The sequence below is a fragment of the Herpailurus yagouaroundi genome, unplaced genomic scaffold (genome assembly GCF_014898765.1).
Source record: "Herpailurus yagouaroundi ecotype Mexico unplaced genomic scaffold, PumYag 201, whole genome shotgun sequence".
In the NCBI taxonomy this organism is placed as follows: Eukaryota; Metazoa; Chordata; class Mammalia; order Carnivora; family Felidae; genus Herpailurus; species Herpailurus yagouaroundi.
The window spans coordinates 5569677-5592957 of record NW_024412432.1 but is presented as its reverse complement, the minus strand read 5'-3'; the positions used below and the strand labels follow the sequence as shown (position 1 = coordinate 5592957).

The 23281-nt window shown below is 45.4% G+C and overlaps 1 protein-coding gene across 2 annotated transcripts in view; it reads left to right on the top strand.

Annotated features, from left to right (window-relative positions):
* Positions 1-23281, top strand: part of NTRK2 (neurotrophic receptor tyrosine kinase 2) — a 337422-nt gene that overhangs the window by 263634 nt on the left and 50507 nt on the right. For both annotated transcript variants that reach the window (XM_040450286.1, XM_040450285.1), the window contains 2 exons: positions 2114-2286; positions 8596-8830. In XM_040450286.1, the coding sequence (XP_040306220.1) occupies positions 2114-2286; positions 8596-8830 (408 nt within the window). The remainder of the gene's footprint in view (positions 1-2113; positions 2287-8595; positions 8831-23281) is intronic.

Sequence of the window (23281 nt, the reverse complement as noted above, 5' to 3'; positions counted from 1 at the left end):
CAGCTCCACTCCCCCGGTGCCCAATCCCTCCCAGCAGGTGCTAATCCCAAGAGCATGCCCCAATGAATGTCTTGGCTGCTAACTTCTATCCCAGAGTCTTTCCCTCAGGAACTTGACTTGTGGCACATTCCAAGGTCTAGAAGTTGCCCAGGTCAGGAGTATCTCCCACCCAGGAGAGCAGAGTCAAGGCAGCAATGAGCTGTAACACGCGACATGACCACCAGAAGCCTGGCAGTGCTCGTTGACCCTGACGCAGGGTGTGGTACACATCTGGCAGGCGACATGCTTTCATTCTGTTCCCGAGTGACTATGGATGTTCACATTTGCCCTCTAACACCAATAAAGACAGATGGAAGTCTCTGGAAAAAGGATTCACATACCCACATGCCACCTCTACCAGGAGGAGTCCTCTGGCCGTCCCTTCTCCCTGTCCCTTAGCTGTGGCTGCCGTCACAAATTACTACAAACGGAGTGGCTAAAGCAACCCAGATAATTTCTCTCGTTGTTTTGATGGTCAGACATCCAAAATCAGTTTTGTTAAAGATAAAGGGAAGATGTCGGCAGCGCCGGCTTCTTCTGGAGGTTCCAGGGTAGAAGACGTTTCCTGGCTTTTTCCAGGTTTTAGAGGCCACCTTCATTCCTTCGCTCGTGGCCCCTTCTTCTACCCTCAAAGCCAACAGTGTAGCAGCTTCTGTACTGCCTGACCTCTGCTCCTACCTTACACCTTCTCTCTCCTGACCCTCCCACCCTTCTCACCCAGGAACCCTTGTTTGGAATGACATTGAGCCTACTTGGATAATCCCTCCACATCAAGATCCTTCACTTAGAGGCCCCTGTGTGGCTCAGTCGGTTAAGCGTTTCCACCATGTGTGACCTCGCGGTCATGAGATTGAGCCCCAGGTCGGGCTCTGCGTTGGCAGCACGGAGCCTCTCTGCTCCTCTCTCTGCACCTCTTCCATTCTCACAATAAATAAATAAACATGGAGAAAAAAAAGATCCTGATGTAATCGCATTTACAAAGTCTCTTTTGCCATGTAAAGTAACATATTCATAGATTCTGGGGGTTGGGACATGGACGCCTTTGTATGGGTATCATTCAACCTCGGACACCAGTGCCCATGCCTGAGTCAGGACTCCAGGCAGAGGAATGAACACACGCAGAGACAGGAAGTCACGGCCCGATGTCATTTGGGCAGCTGTGGATCTTTCTTAAGGTGGGAGCATAGGTTTCAAGAGAAGCATGTCAAGTGATCAAACTGGACAGAGATGCAGGGGAGCTCACATTGGATACATGTCTTAAACTTGAGTTATAGTTAATCATAAATGTGGCTCATCTCCCTGTTTGCCCATAAGCACCTGAGGCCAGGACATGGGTCAGTGTCTTCCCGATGTCACCACAGCTCTGGCTCAGAGACCGGCACAGGACAGGAGTTCGGTGCAGGTGTGTGTCATCAGCCCATGGCAGCTTTGCCCTGCTATGACACCGTGGGGGCAGAGTGGTCTGAGAAGAGAACTGTCCTGGGCACCTTCATCTTGGCCACGTGACCGGCCTGCTTGGACCTCCCCAGATCGGGACTTTTCCTGGGCCGGCAGCGTGGGTGAGCACGAGTGAAGCCTTTCTGAAGGGATACATAATAATGCTGGCCCAGTGATCATAGTCAAGGCTGAAAGATGGGTGCACGAGGGTCAGTATGCTCTCCTATCTACTGGATATTTCCATAATATCAAGTTTTTCTTAAAGTTATGTGAGCGGAAGTTAGCATCCTTGAAAACCAGGTACCAAAAGGGAAGAGAAGTCTGTGGTGATAACTGGGTAATGATAGAGAAAAAAATGGGTTAAGACTATAAAAAGCTCATGTCTGTTACACGAGCGCTTCGTAAACCGTAAAGCGTTCCATACCCATAAGGGACTTTTCCTCAGTTATTAATACAAATGGTATTTCTTTAGGAATTAGGCAATTTTCCAATCTTTTGTATAGTAAATGAGATGGATTTCCTTCCCATCTACGAACCTCAGGGCTCACTGAAGTACTTCCTTCTCAACACAACCTTTCCCTTTGATGTCAGTTTAAGGTGTGTTGATTTTTTTCCTCTGTCTGCCCCTCATCCTCAGACGCTGAAGGACGCCAGTGACAACGCCCGCAAGGACTTCCACCGTGAGGCAGAGCTGCTGACCAACCTCCAGCACGAGCACATTGTCAAGTTCTACGGTGTCTGTGTGGAGGGCGACCCGCTCATCATGGTCTTTGAGTACATGAAGCACGGGGATCTCAACAAGTTCCTCAGGTGCGGTGCGGGGGATGGGATGGGAGGGGGCTTGAGGACGGTGCAGGCCTTCATGATTAAGACAGACGGAGAGTGAGGACCAGCAGTTGCTGGGAAGGTCCAAGGGTCACTTGGAACTTTCTCTAGAATGGCCTCTCCTGGTGACACCACCACCATGTACCACAGAGAAAGAAACTGAGGCCACGGCAATGTTCTTGTCTTAATGAAGTAACTCTACAGCCTGCGATGTGAGCGATTCCACTCAGTTGCACCTGTGTTCATTGAGCATTTGTTAATGAAGTGACATGTGACATGGCATTTGAAGTGGACCGTAGAGTATCTGTAGGAGTTTGCCAGGTGGATTAGAGAGGAGTGTCCTTCAGGGCTAAGGAATCAGTGAGTTAAGGCACTAAGGTGTCACGGTGACAGGTTTGGTCATCCAGGAGTGGAGAGCCCAGAGTAGGCACAGGATGTGTAAAAGGAGTGAGGAGGAGTCAAGGGTGGAGGGATGAGCAGTTGGATTTTAACCTGACAACAAAATGGAGACCCAGGAGGTCAGGAGGTCAGGGATGTGGTGAAAAGAACAGAATCCATACGGCAAAAGCTCTGGAAAGAAGGAGGTCAAAAAACATCGGATGGGACCATTGGAAACACGGGCTATAGTTCTTGCTGAGCCCCTGAAGCCCTGCAAAGATGGACAGCCTTCACTTGAGGTGTTTTGTGGCAAACAGGGTCATTAGAAGAAGGCAAGGCAAGGAAGGGGGAAATGTTGATTATATAAGGGAGCCACTGGGTTATAAAATAGGGTCCGTGTCACTTGGATTTCTAGCATTAACCTAATTAGATTTTAGTTTACCAGTGGCTTCCTAGAAAGTCCCCCACCTTATGACAGGGAGGGGTCTCAAGACAGAATAAGTGAGAGACAATGCTGAGTGCCCATAATCCAGGGGTCAAGGTGAAGATACTCTGAAATAGTGAGGAGTTGAATCTCAGCTCTGGCGTTTATTAGCCAAGGGACCTTGGGCAAGTGTCTCAGCTGTTCAGGTAGTGATATGGAGCTAGCAGGGCAGATATGAGGACTAAGTTGGGATAAGTACAGAAAGCTCTTAGCATAGAAGCAAATAGGAAGTTTTCAACAAGCAGAAGCTTGAATTCCACTGGTGATGATATCTACTGGTAAACCAACTTCCTCCATGAAGGGAATCACTGGGAGAGCTACACTGGGTAAGACAGAGAAGTCCATGGTCACCCAGCTAGGGTTCCCGGTCAGTGTTCTCCTCCTGCACCTCCCAAGGGACAGAAGAAATGAGCTGATCCACACACTCCTTGCTGAAGGAAACCAAGGAATGCTTTTATTTGCATTGAGCGGGGGAACGAATGGAGCCCACCCGTTTAAGATCATGAGTGGAAAGAGTGAGATTCCCAGTAGCGTGGGCTGGGGAGACTGGATTCTCCTTCCCAGTCTGCATCAGCAGCTGTGTCGCTTGGGTGGGTCCTCAGCCCACGTGGACCTGAGTTAGATTCTCTCTGTGTCACCTCTGGCTCTAACATGCAGTTGTCTTTCCAATGTAGCTGCCCCTCAACTTTGAAAGATTAGCAAGTGTGCTGCCTGTGATATCTCAGTAGGTAGTAGAATTTAGGACAAATGAGAAAGACGTCGGCCTCAGTAAAAGGGGTATAATAATGCCCACATAGAGGACTAGTGTCAAGACTATTGTGGTGGCAGATAATCGGTAGATGCTGTCCCCGCTGTCCTCCCTCTCTGCCACGCTGAGGGATCCACAATGCTGGGGATATCATACCTCTTGTGTTACGGTGACCTCTCTATCCTTCTCCAGTTTCTGGGGGCGCTGGAAAGGGCTTTCCCCAGAAAAGGGCACCAGGTAGTCACTTTGTGCAGCCCCTGGAAGATTCAGAAACTGTGCTGTTTACATAATAAGTCCACCACGGTGAGAACAGTGGGGGGGGCAATGTACCTCTGTGCTTGGAAAATGCCATCATGTGGTTTGCACCTTCTGGATCACTTTTGCCGTCTCTAGCCTCATGAATACGTGTGCAATTTAGTCCTCTTGCTGGGATGGGTCCCCGTGCTCTGCCTTGCTTACAATTGTTGGGGGGGGGGGAAGGAAAGCCAGTGAAATTAGGGATGTGTAGCCGACACTTGGTGTTCAGAGACCATCATCCTGATGCACTACTCTGTGCCTGCAAGGTTTTTCCTGTAGGTGATAAGAGATGATGATAGTAGCTTTTGTCTTTCAGCTCTGATGTGAAAAGAGGAAAATTAGCTGCTCCTAGAAGTATTTTTCCCTTGTTCCCATGATCTCAGCTACTTGTCTATTTAAAGATGGTGCTTTCCAAAAACTGTAGCATAATACAACCAAACGTATTCACCCATATGCAGTGAAATGCTTCTGTGAGCTCACACTGCGTGTGCACATACGTGTATGCATGCGTATGTAACCAAGTGTGTGTGTGTGTGTGTGTGTGTGTGCACGCACACGCGTGTGTTGATCCTTTCGCTTTTGGCTCAATCAACCTCCTTCCTGCTTCCAGAGGAAGCAGGCACCTGATTTTTAGGAATCTCTTCTGCTTGATCTCAGAATCTGATGAACTCTGGTTTCAAGAGGTATTCAATGCCAAGAATCAGGTTCTTAGGCACAATAATGTGCTCTGAACTATAGTCTGTCCTCCCTTTCTGGAAGGGAGTCTAGCCCCTAAACCACCATGAACATGTCCCCAAGCATCATTGGCGCTGGCCTATAAAGACAGATGTCTACAATTTCCTCTCACTCTTTTTATTCACCCCGAAGCCATACATTGAGTACCAACATGGCCAAGTCCTCTGCTAGGTTGGCCAGGAAATGAGGAGTAAAATATAGTTCTTGCTGGCAAGGAGATGACAGTTTTGCCTATTGGAATCTCTCCAGAATTCCTTTCCAACAAGAGGAAGAGAGATAAGGCTTTTCCAAGCAATAACAGCTAATATTATTGAGCCTTCTAAGCAATTTAAGTGGTTTAACTTGTATAAACTTAATAAACTATGATTACCATTGTTCCCATTTTATGGTCCAAAAAACTGGGTCATGATGCTGGTGAGTGACACAGCTGAGATTCAAACCCACAGACCCTGGCTGCAAAACCCATAGAGCACTGCAATACTTCCTCTTGGGGTAGCTGTTGATAAAACTCAGAAGGAAGGTAGTGTGCCGTGGCATTCTGGAGCCAGACAGTGTGGCTAAGTGCCCGCTGTAACCCACACTTGGAGAGAATAAGCGGAGGAACGGTGAACAGCTTCCCCTGTTAGAAGCCCACTGAGCCTTCCCGCTCCTCAAGCGGGGTGCTAATGGTGCTTTTCCCCTCTTAAGGCATGTTCTCCTGGAAGAGGTAAACATGGTTTGATTTCTAAGAGCTGCAGGGTCACCTGAGGAGTGAAGCAGAGAGCTGCTGTGTTAAGTTCATTTATACTCCTCTTGAGAACTTGGTTAGAAGACTCACCTGCCCTCTTACAGCAGGACTTTCTGCTCCAAGAAAGCATGCAGAGGTGTCTCCCATTACAAGGAGTCCTGTTAAGTACTCACAAGCAAGCAGGGAAACCATTGGTTTAGCGTGCCGGAGCCTGCCCCAACCTGCACGTGGTATCAGAGAGTGCAGAAGGCACTGGGGAGTCACAGCTTTCTGGGGCCTTCAGAGGGTAAGGCTGGAGCATGGGGCTTTGTGCACAGGTGGCCTATGGCACTGGCCTCTGTCTTCTCTGGAGACTTTGCAACTGATAGATTCTTAGAAGGGTCTAGATTCCTGGCAAATCGGCAACGTTATTTCACTCTTTGATTTAGATCCATGAAGGAGAGATTCCATCCTGGCGTAGATTCTCGGGATATTTCAGGATTTCTCATAGTTTGTGTGTTCTTCTAGGTCTCTCTGCTGGTATTGAAGTCACAGGCAGGGCTTTGTCTCCTGTAATAAAAGACAACATTCCCACTTTCTCCTCTTTCCCCGGCCCCCTTGGGTGCTGGGAAGAACAACATTGGAGCGATCTTTAGTGCTGGCTTTGCACGAAAGCCCAAGCAAGCTCTCAGTTATTGCTCGTATTAGTGAGCTCAGGAGGGTGCAGTGGGTACCCCCTCTTTACAGAATGAGAAGACGGTCCAGAGCGGTTCTGCAGGTCACCTGAGGTCACAGCTAGTGTGCTAGGATGAGATTCAAATTCCGTTTGGATACCCTGAGCCTTGCCCAGAGGTTTTGAGCTGAACAGAGCCCCAGGGCATTTCCCCACACTGCTCCTCAGTGCTACAACGGGGAGGCACTAGGGGCTGGGTCTGAGTGGAGGTGACAGGCACCAGAACCTCCTTGCACAAAAACAGGAAGCCCCTCCCTGGGAATGGTTCAACGCAGATATTTAGAGACACAAGGGACCTACAGGATCACCCAGCCTAATATCTGTATGTTTGACTGATGGAAATTACAGACTGGACAAGTTCAAAGCTTCCCTAGATCCTGGTGCTGGCAAACTCCCCTCCTCCTTGTCCAGTGCTTGTTCTTTTTTTTTTTTTTTTTTTTTAATGTTTATTTTTAAGAGGCAGAGAGACAGAGATAGAGACAGAGAGTGAGCGGGGGAGGAGCAGAGAGACAGGGAGACACAGAATCCGAAGCAAGTTCCAGGCTCCGAGCTGTCAACACAGGGCCCGACGCAGGGCTCAAACTCACCAACCGTGAGATCGTGACCTGAGCCGAAGTCGGGCGCTTAACCGACTGAGCCACCCAGGTGCCCCTCCAGTGCTTGTTCTAAGGGAATATGAGAGTAAGAGATTTGGAAATCCAGAAAAGGGGAATCACTGTGGGCTGGAGCCAGGAAGGAGGCACTTCCACCCGTGGTTTGAGACCATCTGACTGAGGTAGGTCTGGGTGGTACGGAGAGAGAAGGAGCAGAGAGTTCTGAGATCATTCAGCCTCTTTTATTTGCAAATTCTCATACGGTTCTGGAACACTGTAGGTGGGGTCGTCCACTTTAAAATCCATTTAAAATCTTCTATATTTATTTTGAGTGCTTCCAACTGTCCTGAAGGAAATCTTCTCCCTTATTTGCCTCTGGGAGGGAGAACCCCTTTGACCCCTCCACAGAAGCTTCTAGAAGAAAGGGACCCTTTACTCTTTGCTGTACAGAGCCATCAGGGGCAGCAACACCGGTCTTCACAGGATTCCGGAGTGGGGACTGCCAGGGCTGAGAGCACATCCTCACTGTGGGACCCCCCCCCCCCCCGAAAGCACATGCCAGTGTTTAGATACCTTAAGTCATCACACAGCTGGGAAAAGGCCAAGTGCATAAGACAGAAGAAAAAGAAGATATGGGCGCCTGGGTGGCTCAGTCCATTAAGCATCCGATTCTTAATTTCCGTTCAGGTCATGACCTCACGGTTTGTGGGATTGAGCCCCGCGTCAGGCTCTGCACTGACAGTGTGGAGCCTTCTTGGGATTCTCTCTGTCTCCCTCTCTCTCTGCCCCTTCCCTGCTTGTACTCTCTTTCTCTCTCTCTCTCTCTCTCTCTCTCTCTAAGTAAATAATCTTTAAAAAAAACTATTTAAGAAAAAGAAGATATAAAATACCATACTCCCTCTACACCCTCCCCCCCCATAGTGGAAAGGATAAAACTCAGCCCAGTAAAAGGGTCAATGTATTGTGGTTCAAAAAGCTCTCCATGTGGTGGCCAGTGCACATGCCGAGCCGGAGGTGGGGGGAGGGGTAGGCAGGAGGAGATGGGATTTGTCACGAGGAATGATGTCTGAGGGTGCCCTGACATTCTGCTCAGTTGGGCTTGAAGGAGAGAGGGCAGCTTGAAAACCATACCCCCCACCCCCCGCTGCTGCAGAGCTCTGGCCCTGGTGGGGTCACTCTGGAGGCATTGGCCCGGGTCGGGGGCGCTCGGCCGAAGCATATAGCTGAGAGGGGAGGGCTGGGGTTCCCACTAAGGCACGATGACCCATCGCTTCAAGAGAGCCAAACTCTCCCCTTATGTTCTTTCTCCATTGCTTCTCAGGGTCAGGGGCTCTGGCCAGTGCCTGGCCCCAGCCCAGCTCTGGAGCCCCTAAAACGTACACCTCTGTGTGTGTGTTGAGGAGGGTATCATTCAGGTCCACATGGCCCTGGGAATTCTAGGTGCCCTGGGAAATGAAGCCTGGGTGCTCACAAGGCTTTAGGGGTGCACCTGTGGGTGAAGCATCCTTCCCCCCTCTTTAGCTAAGTCAGGCAGCCCTTGAGCCCCAGCAGCTGATGGGAGCAAAGGGCCCCCGGAGGAAAAAGCTGGGGCTCCAGCAACGCCTTCCATTTCCTCCACAGGGCCCACGGGCCTGACGCTGTGCTGATGGCCGAAGGCAACCCGCCGACAGAGCTGACGCAGTCCCAGATGCTGCACATCGCCCAGCAGATAGCGGCGGGCATGGTCTACCTGGCGTCCCAACACTTTGTGCACCGAGATCTGGCCACCCGGAACTGCCTGGTCGGTGAGAACCTCCTGGTGAAAATCGGGGACTTCGGGATGTCCCGGGACGTGTACAGCACTGACTACTACAGGGTGAGTGGCTGTGCCCACTGGGAGCCCCCAGGGCCCTCTTTCCCTGGGAGGCCCTTGTATTCATTTGCTGGGGCTGCTGTAACACAATGGCTTAAACACAGGGGCTTAAACAACAGACGTTTATTTTCTCTAAAGCCTAAAAGTCCAAGATCAAGGTGAAGACAGGGTTGCTTTGACCCTTGGCTTACAGACAGTGCCTTTCTCGGCGTCCTTATATGGTCTTTTTGCTGCGTGCTCATCCCTGGTGTCTCTCTCTGTGTCTAAAGTTCCTCATCTACTAAGGACACCATCAGATTAGATGAAGGCCCCGTCCACAGCCTCATTTTCACTTAATCACCTCTTCGAAGACCCTGTCTCAAATACAGCTATATGCTGAGGCACTTGGGGGTTCAAATTTGGAGGGAACACAACGCAGCCAATAAAACCCATCCTGTGGCTTCCGTGGCTCTCCAGAGTGGCGTGTGATATCTCCAAGAGAAAAGCCCTCACCATGAATGGTTCCTCCAGGGGAGCCCCAGGGCTTGGGAGAATTCCTGGTTGGCATGAGGTTAAAGGGTTTTGAGGTTTGGGTTTGATTCCGTGAAATTACTCCTGGAGCCTCTGTTTGAGGTGTGGCTGAAGATGAACTTGTCCACATAAATAATAGCATGGTAGACCTTGGAAGTTACCACCCAGAGCCATCTTGGTGGAAAGTGGGTTAGGTGGTGGCCTTCTCGGTGAGATGGAAGAGGTTCTGTTCTGCCTCCTACTGAATAGTGCCACCCCTGGCTGGGGTTCCAGCACTAGAAGCACTGGGGGCTAGAGTTATAGACAACAACTCAAATCCCCTGATCACCTGGAATTGGTCCCCTTGGCAAGGTGGATTTGGATCTTGGTAGGAGAGGAAAAGGACATTTCTGGAAACCTTGAAGTCATGATAATGAAAGTGAAGGTTTGAAGTGGTGTTCTACCACGTCAAACCCTCAATTTGCTTCTCTTGTGGTTTTACCTGATTTCCAAGGGCAGAGAAAGAGAATAGGAAGGAAGAGGAATAAATGTGGTGTGTGTACAGAGCCTAAGAAGGTAAAACACAGAACTCAGCTAGCTTTCATAATAAGGTAGGACTGGTAGAGAGAATGCCTCTCCTTGCCTTTGTTCATCCCTTCATGGTTTACTTTTGAGGAGCCTTGTCTGTTTGTTTCCTGTGCCCCTCTCTGCAGCCTTGCTCACTTCTCATACCTCTGCATTTTAGCTAAGCCAACATCACTACAAGTAGTCTAAGAAAATGAGTCCATTGCTCTCCTGCATATTCCTCTGTAGATTGTTTTGTGGGGTTTCCTCCTTTGGTCACCTTGGGAAGCATTGCCCACAGCCTGTGGGGCAAAGGAAGAGTGGGAACCAAATTGAAAAGGAGTCTCTTGGGTGTATTTGTAGGAAACGTGAGCATGGTCTTAACTTCAGATGTTTAAAATGGAGCTTCAAAGCACCTGTTCTGAGTCTAGGGATGACTAGTCTGTTCTAGATATCTAAACTTTGGCAGGAGATATTACCTGCCAATGGATGCATCTCCACTGCTAGCTCTGCTCCTTTGGTGAGAGGAGGGGTAGGGGACATCTCTTGGTCTCAAGAGATGAAGAACCACATGAGTGCTTGCTTCCCTAAAGAAAAGCTTTAATGATCTGATTGAGCATCAAAGGGAAAAGCATGTGGCCCAAGCAACAGCTTTCTCTTTAGCAGTAAGTCAATAAAGGTCTTAGAATGCTTGGCACAAAATAAGTACTCAATAAATGTTTTTCAACTTTATCCTGATCCAAATGGATAAAATCATGCTTCATTCCCAAAGCCAGGACGGGGCCAGGGGGAGTCCATTGTCCCCTTCTACAACCTCTAGAAAAAAGGAATCAGAGGAAGAATATAGAAACGCTCAGTAGTAAGAATATAAAGCCCCCAATTTAAAAAATTGGCAAACTTTTTAAGAGAGGCATCTCCAAAGGAGATACATAAATGGCCGATAAGCACATGAAAAGATGCTCAACATCATTAGTCATTGGGGAAATGTAAATCAGAGCCCCAGTGAGATACCATTTCACACTCACCAGGATGGCTGTAATAAAGGCAGACAATAACAAGTGTTAACAGGAATGTGGAGAAATCAGAGCCCTCGTACTGCTGGTAGGGATGCAAAGTGGTGCAGCTGCCTGGGCAAATGGTTTGGCAGCTTCTCAAAACGTTCGACACAGACTCATGGTGTCACTCAGCAATTCCACCCCTAGGTATGTCCCTAAGAGAGCTGAAATCATACGTTCACACAAAAACGGGTACATAAATGTTCATAACAGCGTTGTCCATAATAGGTAAAAAGTGGGAACAACCGAAGTGCCCATCAACTGATAAATGGCTAAGCGAGATGTGGTGATCCATACAACGGGATATTATTGGCCAAGAAGAAGGAATGAAGTACGGATCCATGCTATAACACAGATGAACCTTAATGCAACCCTTATGGTAAATTAGGAAGCCAGACTCAAAAGGTCACATATGTGACTCCATTATATGAAATGCCCAAAAGAGGCCCATCCATAGAGACAGAAAGTAGGTCAGTGGTTGCCAATAGCTGGGAGAATAGAGAATGAGGAGTGACTTCTTCTGGATGTGGAGTTTCTTTTTGCAGTGATGAAAATGTTCTAGAAGTGCATAGTGGTGGTGGTTATCTAGTATATTTATAAACATACTGAATTGTGTACTTTAGAAAGGTAAAGATTATGGTACGTAAATTATATCTCATCTCTTTAAAAAAACAACCCGAAAAGGAAAATACTAGTAAAATAGTGACCATTATTATGAACGTAAGAAGTTAGTCTGGATTATGTACGCATTATAAAAGTATTGTTGTTTGTCATCTATCTTATTTTGTCAACATTTGTTTAAAAGAAAATTCACCGCTTAGGAGACATTTTCCCGAAGTACTTTTTTCTGAATTCATTAGAGGAGATTACGATTCCCAGTCTCGTTATTTGTTGAATGTTCTTGGAACTATCCTAGTCATTAGCAAATGTGCTTCAGATGTCACATTTCCTTAACCCCACCCCCCCCACCCCATTCCCATCATGATCAGTACTCAGTGGTGGCTGCAGGATCTGTATGTCCATTTGCCTGTTCATCCTTCAGATGAGGAAGAAGAACCAGCCTTACATTGGCCTTTGCTATAGGTGGGGGTGGGCAGAAGGGGGTAAGAAAGTGGATGATGGATGTAAGACCTGACAATTTTGATAGTAAGAAAACAAATTCTTGTTCACCTTTTGGTTCCATGAAAGTATTTATCATCCTAGAACTCATTTGTAGAATGTTTTTGCTTATTAAACTATCAAAAGCAAATCAGTGGGTTCCGTTCTGTTGAGTCTGCCAAATGGACAAGAAGAAGCTGTTGCTGTTTCTGCAGGTGAACTCCAGCGCCATCTTGCAATGGCTATTTCCCAGAGCACTCTTGCTTTCCACCAGTTGGATCATCTCTAAGCCCTGCATTTATCCCCTTCCCAACATGGTGTGATTTCATCCTCCTTGTCATTGTAGCTGGGGAATGTGCTTTCTTTAGAGTTTGGGTTTCTCCTGGGCCAGCACTTGAAGTGTGTTTCTCTTCATTATTTACTTCCTATCCTCTCCAAGAGCCTGCATCAGACCCCAAGGGGAGGAACTGCCGTAGCTGGTGGTCATCACCAATGTTAAGAATCTCTTCCGCCACAACAGCAGGGAAGGATTTTTGTGTCTGCCACAGCTATCTTCTCTGGAAGAATGGTGATTAGTCCTGGAGTCAACTAGGTTGAGGAGCAACATGTCCCTTATCTTTAAGCAAGAGCCAATCCCCCTGGCAACCTGAGCCTTCTGCTCGTGGTGGCTTATGAACAACCTGGTGGGGTGGCCACAGCTCCGTGCAATCCGTGGCAGGAGAGGCATGTGGCAGCTGTTCCTCCATCATGGGGGAGCTGGCTGCCCCAGGAAACGGCTGCCTCAAGGCTTCCACCCTGTTTCAGCTGAGCTAATTATATCCTCCCGAGGAAGGGAGAAATCGGAACAGTACATTTGCATTGAAACCAGCCTGATATGGCAAGTTCAAAATTACTCTAGCATTTATGTCCTCTGAATTGTTTTCATTAGCAGCTCTGCAGTACCAGTCTTTTATTTGGTTTTTATTCCTTCCCTTCACTGGCAAAACCTAGCATTTAGGAAACATCTGAACCAGATTTCTGCCACATTCTGTCTTTTGGAAACCGAGGAGCTCACTCTTCTTGGTCATTGCTGAGCCACAGTGGATCCACTGAAATTTTCCTGAAGTGCACCTTGGTGATTTTCACTCTTTGGGTCCAATGTATGCTTAAAATGAATGTGATCTGTTGGTGAGTAGAGAGCCCTGAAGATCTGAAATCCTAACTTTGAAATCCTGTTCCCCTTTGGGGTTTAGTTTTATGTTGAGGTGGTAAGAGAGACCATCCTTTAATTCACCTTCCACTTAAGGAGAAAAAAGAAGGAAGCAGAATCAGCAAGTTAATTTATGGTGGACGTTTAAAAAGGCAAGTGAGTATATATGGGCTAAGCAAGGCCATGGTCAGAATCCTAAAGTATTAAAGTGATACCAGCAACAACGTCTAAGAAATCATCTTTAGGTGTTCAATACCAATTTATTAACTGCAGAAAGAAAAGAAGATGGGTTGTACCAAAATCAGAAGATGTAACAAGTAGCTAGAAGAACTGATTTGAACGTCAGTACCAACTGGAAAATAAAGTCCTGAACCACAGAGGCTAGGGGAAGGTTTACATAACTTAAGAACCAGAGAAACACATAAGAAATAATCGAGCGTTAACTTTCATACCTTGGTATTGAGAAGAATGTGTTTAGTTTTTAAGGAATTTTGTTGTGCAATATGAGTGTTTCTAGAAAGATCAATTGATAGATCGATTGATAGATTGATTGATCAATCTTGATTCATTCCACAAATGTGCTTAGTGGTTTATTGTGTAAAATACCAACATCATTCCCTTTATGGAGAACAGCACTGAATCTCCCTGGTGAATGCCTGCTAATTCTTTTTATCTTTTTAATGTTTATTTATTTTGGGGCGCCTGGGTGGCGCAGTCGGTTAAGCGTCCGACTTCAGCCGGGTCACGATCTCGCGGTCCGTGAGTTCGAGCCCCGCGTCGGGCTCTGTGCTGACAGCTCAGAGCCTGGAGCCTGTTTCCGATTCTGTGTCTCCCTCACTCTCTGCCCCTCCCCTGTTCATGCTCTGTCTCTCTGTGTCTCAAAAATAAATAAACGTTAAAAAAAAAATTAAAAATGTTTATTTATTTTAAGAGAGAGAGAGAACATGTGAGCAGGGGAGGGGCAGAAAGGAGAGGAGAGAGAGAATTCTAAGCAGGGTGGGTGCTGTCAGGGCAGAGCTCCATGCAGGGCTCGATCTTAGGAACCATGAGATCATGACCTGAGATGAAATCAAGAGTCAGACGCTTAATCAACTGAGCCACCTGGGTGCCCCATCTGCTAATTCTTTTCTTTTCTTTATTTATTTTTTATTTTTGAGAGAGACAAAGACAGAGTGCAAGCTGGGGAGTGGCAGAAGGAGAGAGAGGGAGACGCAGAATCTGAAACAGGCTCCAAGCTCCAAACTGTCAGCACAGAGCCCAACACGGGGCTTGAACTCACCAACCGTGAGCTCATGACCTGAGCCAAAGTCAGACGCTTAACCGACTGAGCTACCCAGGCACTCCCCCACCTGCTAATTCTTAAGACACAATTCCTGTTTCCCCTTCTCCCTGATTTCCTCCAAGCAGAATAATCACTCACAACTCCATAGTACCTCCACACTTCATATAAATAAGCATTACAGCATAGTGATGTGACAAGTTTATACATTATGCTACATACACCCAAAACATGTGTCAACTACACTCAAGTTTTTAAAAAATGTATCTCACTAATAAATGCATTCTCACCAATATACAAATAAATATCACAGCATAAGCACATTGCATCATGGAAATTTGTGCATATATGTGTCTTCTCACTAACATGTGAGCAGGAAGAGGACAAGTCTTACACATCTTTGTAACCATAGAGACCGCCACTGGGTAGGGCACATACTAGGTGGCCAATGCATGATTGTTGAACAGTACATGAATCAGGAAATGCCTTTATGAGTGTGACTTTTTAGCCTTGTAGAATAAAGAAGATACTCAGATTTGCAGATGGGCCTGGCCCTGAGGCTGGGAGCCCTGGCTTCAGGAAGTAAAAGTAGGGAGAGAGGCATGCCCTTATCTCAGACCATTTTCTTTTCAGTAGAGATCCCAGAGCTAAAACTTATTTGCTCTTACACTATAGTAAAAGAAAGAAAGAAAGGAAGAAAGAAAGAAAGAAAGAAAGAAAGAGAGGAAGAAAGGAAAGAGAAAAAAGAAAAAGGAAAAGAAAAGAAAGAAAAGAAAGAAAAGTAAAATCTCCTGTGGTATACTCCACCTAGAATGTTTGAAACCAGGCACATTGTTCATTTTAAGAGGCAACACAGTCCCTTCCCGATAGAGGAATGTCATTAACTCTTTTTTGCATCCATCATTTCCTTAATTTCCCCCTTAATACATGATACACAATCACTCAACTTCCACAGGACCACTTGTAGACCTTGCCATTTAACGTCTTTTGATTAAAGTAGCCCCAGAAACTTAAGAGCTTGTTTATTTTATGAAATGATCTTCAATTTATGCTTTGCACCACACTCAGAGAGAGCACAGTTCAGAGGAACCTGTCTGCCGGGGAGAAATCAGAACATTGAGTTCAGACTAATTCTATATTAAACTAGATTTGCATAAATTATCTCAAGAGTCTAAATTGGCTTAATTTTTATTCAAGCCTTCCTAAGAGCCTGTTACATATGCTTTGGTGTTGCAAGAGGGTGGGTGTCATTTCATTCATTCATTCATTCATTTGTTCGACACATATGCATGAAGCAGCTACTATGTGCTAGATACTTTACTAGATAGTAAAGGCATCCAGATAAAAAAGACACATGGGTTGTGACTCGGAAGAGATCTCAGACCCGGGATATTGTGATAAATGCTGTAAAAGAGACATGTACACTAAAGAGGAAGCCACCAGCCTACTTTGGGAATCAGAGTAGGGCTCACAGAGGTGTGACGTTTGAGCTAGCATATAAAATATGAACACCAAATTGTTCTTCTGGCAAGAGGACCCACGCCAGGTGGGGAGGGAGACATTGTTGGCATGGGAGGGAGCAATGGAAGGAGATGGCAGTGTAAACACCATGGTGTGTGGCCAGGGAATGGGGGCTCTTTTGCATGCAATCTTTGCAGGCAGGCTAACAAAGTAGGCTATTGAGACTATTATCAGATTTCGCGGGGACCTGTTTGCCATGCCAAAGACTTTGGACTTGGTCCTTTTGGCAGCAGGGAGCCACTGAGAGTTTTTATGCCAGAAAGAAACATGTCAGATTGCATTTTGTCAGCTTATGAAAATAGATCTGCCCAACAGATCCCCAAATCCCCACTCCTAGAGTAGAGCAGCATCTCTCAAACTGGGCCCGTGAGCTGTCAGTGGTGTTCGCAAGGAAAAGAGATCCGTAATCACTAAGATAAGTAATCATTTTCCGTGCTTCAGGTCTCCTCAGAGCCTTTAATATGTCACTATGCCATGTGACCTTTGAAGAAGGGGTATGGAAAGTGGCCAAGGCCAGCACAGAAGAACTGGCCTGCAAATTTTTTGTCCAGGTCCCTGGTCCCATTCATTTCCCAGTGAAGACTGGTAGAGACTGTTAGCAGGACGTGGAAAAAAATCTCCCTTGTGTGTGTTTTTTTTTTTTAGTCTTCTGAGTCCTTTATCCCTGGGGTCACTAGCCTGTCCACTTTTGCATGGAAGTACTACCTGCAGAAATTAAATACTCTGTCAGGTGCTGTGGGAATGAAGGGAGGCCATAGCTCATTGGCCCGGAAGCGCCAGCTGGATTCTTATTCCTCAAAGTGCTGAGAGGCATCTTCAGCAGGTACTTTCTCCCCCTTTTTTGAAGCAGTCAGGCTTCAGCTGTTAACGCCTGTGACATTCCACGTTTTTTCATTACTCATACCAGAACCCCTTAAAAAGCTGGTGACGAAGAGTTAGCTGGGGTATAAAGGAAAGAAAATTGGACTGAGGTCCTCAAGGCAGGGAGTCAAATCTGATTTCTCTTTTCTAATCTTATGTTTCTATCAGTGAAGAATGAATTTGGCGGAAGGTAGCAATATGCTGCTAGCAGTGGCCGAAGCAGATAGGGAGTTGTCTTCGTTAGCATGACAAGAAGTTCATATGTGGGCAGCTTCTGATTGATTCACAGGCCACCCAGTGCCAGGGCTGGGGGTTGGCACTTGCTGTTTCCTTGGTCTTTTCCTCATGGCTGCAAGGTGGCGGCAGCTACTCCAAGCACATCAAAACTTCAATTAGGGGAGAATGGGGGCGGAGCGGCTTCAGGGAGCAGATAATTTCTTCTTGTGTACATTCTTCTCATCAGAAAGTAAGTCTTTCCCAGAACATCCCCTGCACAGATGCCTCCTCATGGTGACCTCATTGGTCACAGGTGGGGCAAGACTAAGGGCTGAGCAAAAATGGGGCACCTGGGTAGCTCAGTCAGTTAAGCATCTAATTCTTGGTTTTGGCTCAGGTCAATGATCTCACAGTTCATGAGTTCGAGCCCCACATCTGGCTCTGCGCTGATAGTGCTGGGCCTGCTTGGTGTTCTCTCTCCATCTCTCTCTGCCCCTCCTGCTCTCTCTCCCTCTCTCTCCCTCTCAAAATAAATAAACTTTTAAAAAAGACTAAGTGCTGAACAGGCTTGCAGAAATCAATGGCTTGTTACTGAAAACCTATACAAAACTGGGAGTCTACTCTAGGGAAGAAGGAACCAAAAGATGTGTGACATTTCAGTAAAAGACCTAAACAAAACTGGGATTCTGCTATAGAATGAAAGGAAGCAAAAGTGAATGACTTTGGGAAGAGTAAAGAAAATCATGTCATATTCACCCTATGCACCCTTGTGGCCTCTATGTATTTATTTGCAATGAGTTCCTGCCTTTAAAGGTTGTTGAGAACAATAAATGGAAGTGGCACATAATCGTTGTTAAAAAATAAAACTACTGGAATTTCTCAGTGGAAGATCTTTTTTCCTCTGTGTACAATGTTTCTTTTTTTTTTTTTCTGGCTGCTTTTAAAATAATTTCTTTATTCCTGGTCTTGAGAAATCTGATTAGAACGTGCCTTCATATAGTTTCATTCATGTTTCTTATGCTTGGATGCTTTGGATTACTTGGACTTGCAGCCTTACAATTGCCATCAATTTGGAAAGTTTTTGACCATTATTTGTTCAAATATTTCTTCTCTTTCTCTTATTCACCACCTAGGGACTCCAATTTGACTCATATTAAGCCATTTAAAACTGTCTCATGATTCACTGAAATCTTTTGTGTTTTGGATTCTCTTTTCTTTGTGTGTTTCATCTTCAATATTTTCTATTACTGTATCTTCAAGTTCCATAATCTTTTCTTCTTCGACGTCTATTTTTCCATTCTTCCCAAACAGTGTATTTTTCATATCATGCATTATAGTTTTCATTTCTAGAAGTTCAGTATGGTTTTTCTTATATCGTCCATGCCTCTAGTTAATTTTTTAAACATATGTAGTACCTTTATAATAATGTTTCAGTATGCTTTTTCTAGTGTTAACATGTGTGCCAGTCCTGGATCAATTTCCACTGGTTGATTTCTCTCCTAACGATGGGTCATATTTTTCTACTCCCTTTGTATGCCTGGTAATTTCCGATTGGATGCCAGACATTGTGAATTTTATCTTGTTTGGTACTGGATATTTTTTCATTCCTATAAATACTTTTGCGCTTTGTTCTGGAATGTGGTTATATTGCCTCGAAACAGTTTGATTTCTTTGTGTGTTGCTATTAAGATTAGGCAGGACTGACCAGTGCTTACTTTAGAGCTAATAATTCCTTGCTACTGAGACAAGATCTACTGGCACTCTACCCAAGTCCCCATGAATCATGAGGTTTTCACCGTCTTCATGGGAATCAGCACTGTTTCTGACCTTCTGTGAGCACTGGGCTTCCACTGATCCCCTGGGCTAAGAATTATTTCCCAGCCATTGATAGTGTCTGCACATACATGCACTGTTGAGTGCTCAGCTGAATACTCAAGTGGCACCTTCTGCAGATCTTCAGCGTTCTTTCTGTGCACAGCTCTCCCTTTTCCAGAATTCTGTCCTTTCCACTCTAGCTGCCTTGATCTCCCCAGACTCCCAGCTCCCAACTCCTGAACTTAGGGAGCTGGCCGAGCTCCATCTGGTTTTCCCCACCTCTGTCTCTTTCAACAAATTAGGCTTAACAATCATAAGATTCATCGTATCTGTTTCTCATCTCTCACGGATCATTGTCCTCCACTGTCTGTTATCTAGTGTCTTGAAAACAATTGTTTCATCTGAATTTCAGCCATTTTTTACTTATTTCGCATGAGAAGGTAAATCTCTTTTCTGTTACTCCATCTTGCCTAGCAGTTGAAGACAGTTGCCATCTCTCTTGATGATGAATATGTCATTCCAAAAATCTATTAGTGAACCACTTATAAGCTGCAGCAAAGAAAACAAGTTCTCCCACCTCTTTAGAGCAGCTACTTCCTGTAAAGGTTTTTTGTTTTCCTTTCTAATTAAATAACTTGCATTTACATAATACTTCTTCTACAGTTAAAGTTTTCCTGCCTACACAAGATTATTACTTAAGTAAGAGAGTAGATTTTCTCCATCTCCAGTGAGTATTGAGCAAGAGGAAATTATCTTAGCTTTCCTGTTACCTCTGAGAGATTCCCTAGGATCAAATTGTGTATTGGTTCAAAGAGGCTTTGGGAAAAAATATGTGGGTTGAAATATTAATAATGTTCCACACTGTTTACATTTTCCCATGATCTTTGTCCTATGGTCAGGGACAGAACACCTTGGATGGAGAAATGAATTAGTCCAAGCTGGTACTATATATATTGCTCTCAGCAATGCCTCTTCAATTTGTAGATACTGAGTGAGACATGTTCTGCTCCCTAAAGAAGATGACAAGCCTCCTGAGGAGAAAACACATAAATGAATCACTCTGATGCTACATAGTGTGATACATGTTATGAGTAGAAATAAATTGGTTTTTATTGGAATGTGGGAATGAAATCTAGAAAGTTCTCTGGAGGAAGCAAGATTTGACCTGGATCTTAAGGAAAGAATAGCAGGTGGGGTAGGGTGGGAATTTAAAGACTATTGCATGTGACCACAGTTACAACCAAGACTAGGTGATCCAATTACACGTGATTCTTGGGCAGGATGCTTATCTTCTAATTTTGACCTCCATAATGTTTCACATGGTATGAGGCACTTACTAGGGTCTTACTGTTTATAACTGCCTAAAAGGAGGTTCCAAGAAAGGTGGTATGGTATTCTTCTTGGAAGTATGAAAGTAAAACTGCTATCCATCATGATGAGTCTTTAGGATAGAAATCGCTCCTAAATCCAAGTATGACTTGACTTCCTCTCTCAACACTCTGTAAAACTTTCTTAGAATTCTGTCCTCCAGGGGCACCTGGATGGCTCAGTCAGTTGAGTGTCCAATTCTTGATTTCAGCTTAGGTCATGATCTCACAATCGTAGGATGGAGCCTTGAATTGGGCTCTGTGCTGACAGTGTGGAGACTGCTTGAGATTCTCTCTCTCTCTCTCTCTCTCTCTCTCTCTCTCTCTTTTCCTGTCTCTCTGTGCCCCTCCCCCATTAATGCTGTTTCTCTCTCTCTCACTAAACAAACAAAGAAACATTACAAACAAATTCTGCCTTCCAGTAATTAGTTCCCATATCTGCTTGGTCTATTTGTCCAGATATGAAAAACTATAAACCCTCAGAGATTGTTGCAGCCACCTAACCTATTCTTGGACACACATGACGTCCTTAAAAATAATAGCATGGATCCCTCTGCAGAGTTGTGGCAGCATCTCTCTCTTGCTGATCATTTTATTGGTCATAAGAACTTAGTACAGACCTAGGAGCTGAGAAATTCTACTTTGCAGACAAATCACATCCTAATTTGTGTTCCACTAAGAGAATTTTTAAACACACAGTTATTTGTGATGTCTGACTGTAAGACAAATTCTTTTCAGGCTAATGGAGGCCTAGCAGTATTATCTTACCTGGTACTAAAGAGCTCCCCACTTCTGGACTCCTGAGCTTGACCACACACCTCAATATCTCACAGTGCTTTTGTCAAAATCTTGATTATTGAACCTCACCTTAGACAAACTAATTCAGCATCTTGGAGGAGGGGGATGAACACTGGTTTGCTTTTTTTTTTTTTTTTTTTAAGTTTTAGCAAGCTTTTTGGGTAAGTCTGATGTGCAGCTAAGTTTAAGAATTGGCACTGGTCCTAATCAGCAGCATTTTCAGAAAGTAACTGATGGCATAACATGGGCTCATCTATGCAAAGATTCAAGTGGTAACATTATAACAGATCTTAATTATCAAGATTTAAAAATAGGATAGGTGCTATTAAAAATTTTCTCAAACTTGACCCATTATTTTCCTGATGGAGATGGTATTACAATAATTAATGGATTTTTAGGACTTGCAGTGGAAAAGACTCTAAATGTTAATTACTATCATATAATCATACCCTACTATTCTTATCCTCAGAGTCTAGATTCTTTGAACCATGGCATCTTCAAATTGGTAAATGAAATATTATTTGAGGATTCCTCTCCCCCCCCCCCCCCCCCCCCCCCAAACCCAGGGGGGGGGCTTGGGTCATTCTCTAGGTATGTTTTGTCGAAGACAACACAAGGAAAGAAAAAAAAAAAGACAGAATAAACAGGAGGTTCGAAGTGATGTGACATGCTCCTGGACAAGCCAACATCAGAGCAGCAATGCCTTCCTCCTGCAAGGAGCAAGGTCCCCCAGGCTGGTCTGCAGTCTAGGAAGACCCCTGCTGGCCTTCGCTGTCACTGCATGGTTGTATATCTGTGTGGGTGACTGGTGGGGGCCCTGCAGCAAGAAAAGGCTTGTAAGGAGTCAAACAGCTTGTTAAGGTATCCTTGTGGGTGTCTGTATTGAAGTGTCACAGTATGAAGGCTTTTTATTAGCAGCTATTTTAGAATCCTAACACTGAAATGGAACAGTTTCTTCCCTACATGGCATTTCCAGGCTGGCTTCCTCCCTCACAGCCCTATGACAGCATCAGCCATCTCCTAAGGGGGTGGAGAACATGACGCTGGGCTCCTTTGACGGCGGAGCCCGGCTATGTGGCCCACGCCCTCAGCTCTGGAGATAATTTGGTTCATTCACATGTTGCTGATGACGGGGAAGCAGCAGCTGAGGCTGAGGAGGACTCGGGGCTCATGCCTCGCCTGTGCATATGGCACAGAAAGCTTCCTGGGTTTTGCAAGGGTGTAGAGGGATTGGTGTACAATCTTAAGGGCAGAGAGGGAACATTTACCCAACAGTGAAATCCCAGAGTGAGTTAAGTCCAGTATTTGCATGTTTTCTTTTGGCAACCAGAGACCTGAATTGTTCCCACGTCTTTAAGGGCAGAGGTGAATTTCTTCTGGAAAACTTTTTAGGCTTCACTGTAGGAAAGGATTGTGACCTTAAAAGACTCTTGTTAACGTCTTAGAGGGTTGATGTTGGGTCTTGTAAGGAAGACTAACATTTATTGGCCTCCTTTTATCTCTCAGCTTGACATGTAACCTTCTCACCCCTCTTTAACAACACAGATGAGGAGAGTAATATTTGGAGAGGTGAAGTCACTTTCCTGAGATGCCACATCTTATCCAGGTGCAAAGCTGGCATCTGAAGCCCTGTTCTCAAAGGAAAATACCATACTCTTCTCACTCTGAACCTCCCTGATGCCCTCAGGCTCCTCTGTCTTCTCCCTACAATTGGTGAAGTGTCATCTGGTAGATTCTCAGAGCTCTGCTGATAGTGGCCATTACGGATTCATCTGGGACAGTGGCTCACTGTGTAGGACAAAGTCTGAAAGCTTTATTGGCTGGAGGAGGAAAAAGGATACTTTAAATTTCTGAACCATAACCTTGTAGATTGGGAAGGGGCTTCAGAAAAAAAACCAATCTGACCTTCTTAAGGATCTTAAGGAGGGATTCTGGAATCTTTCCCGATTCCAAATCTGGCTAATATGCAAAGGAACATGGAACCAACAGACAGCAGGCCTTGATCTATTCTCACCTGCAATATGTCTGCAGTGTGTGACTTTGAACAACTCATTATACTTCTCTGAACCTTACTTCCCATCTTAGTAAAATGGTATAGAAGGCTGTCTGCTCCTTAGTGCTGTCATGAAGCCACTGTGGAAAGTAGGAAATATACGAGAGCTGAATCTGTGGCATATGCTGGGCTCTACCTTCCATGTGTGG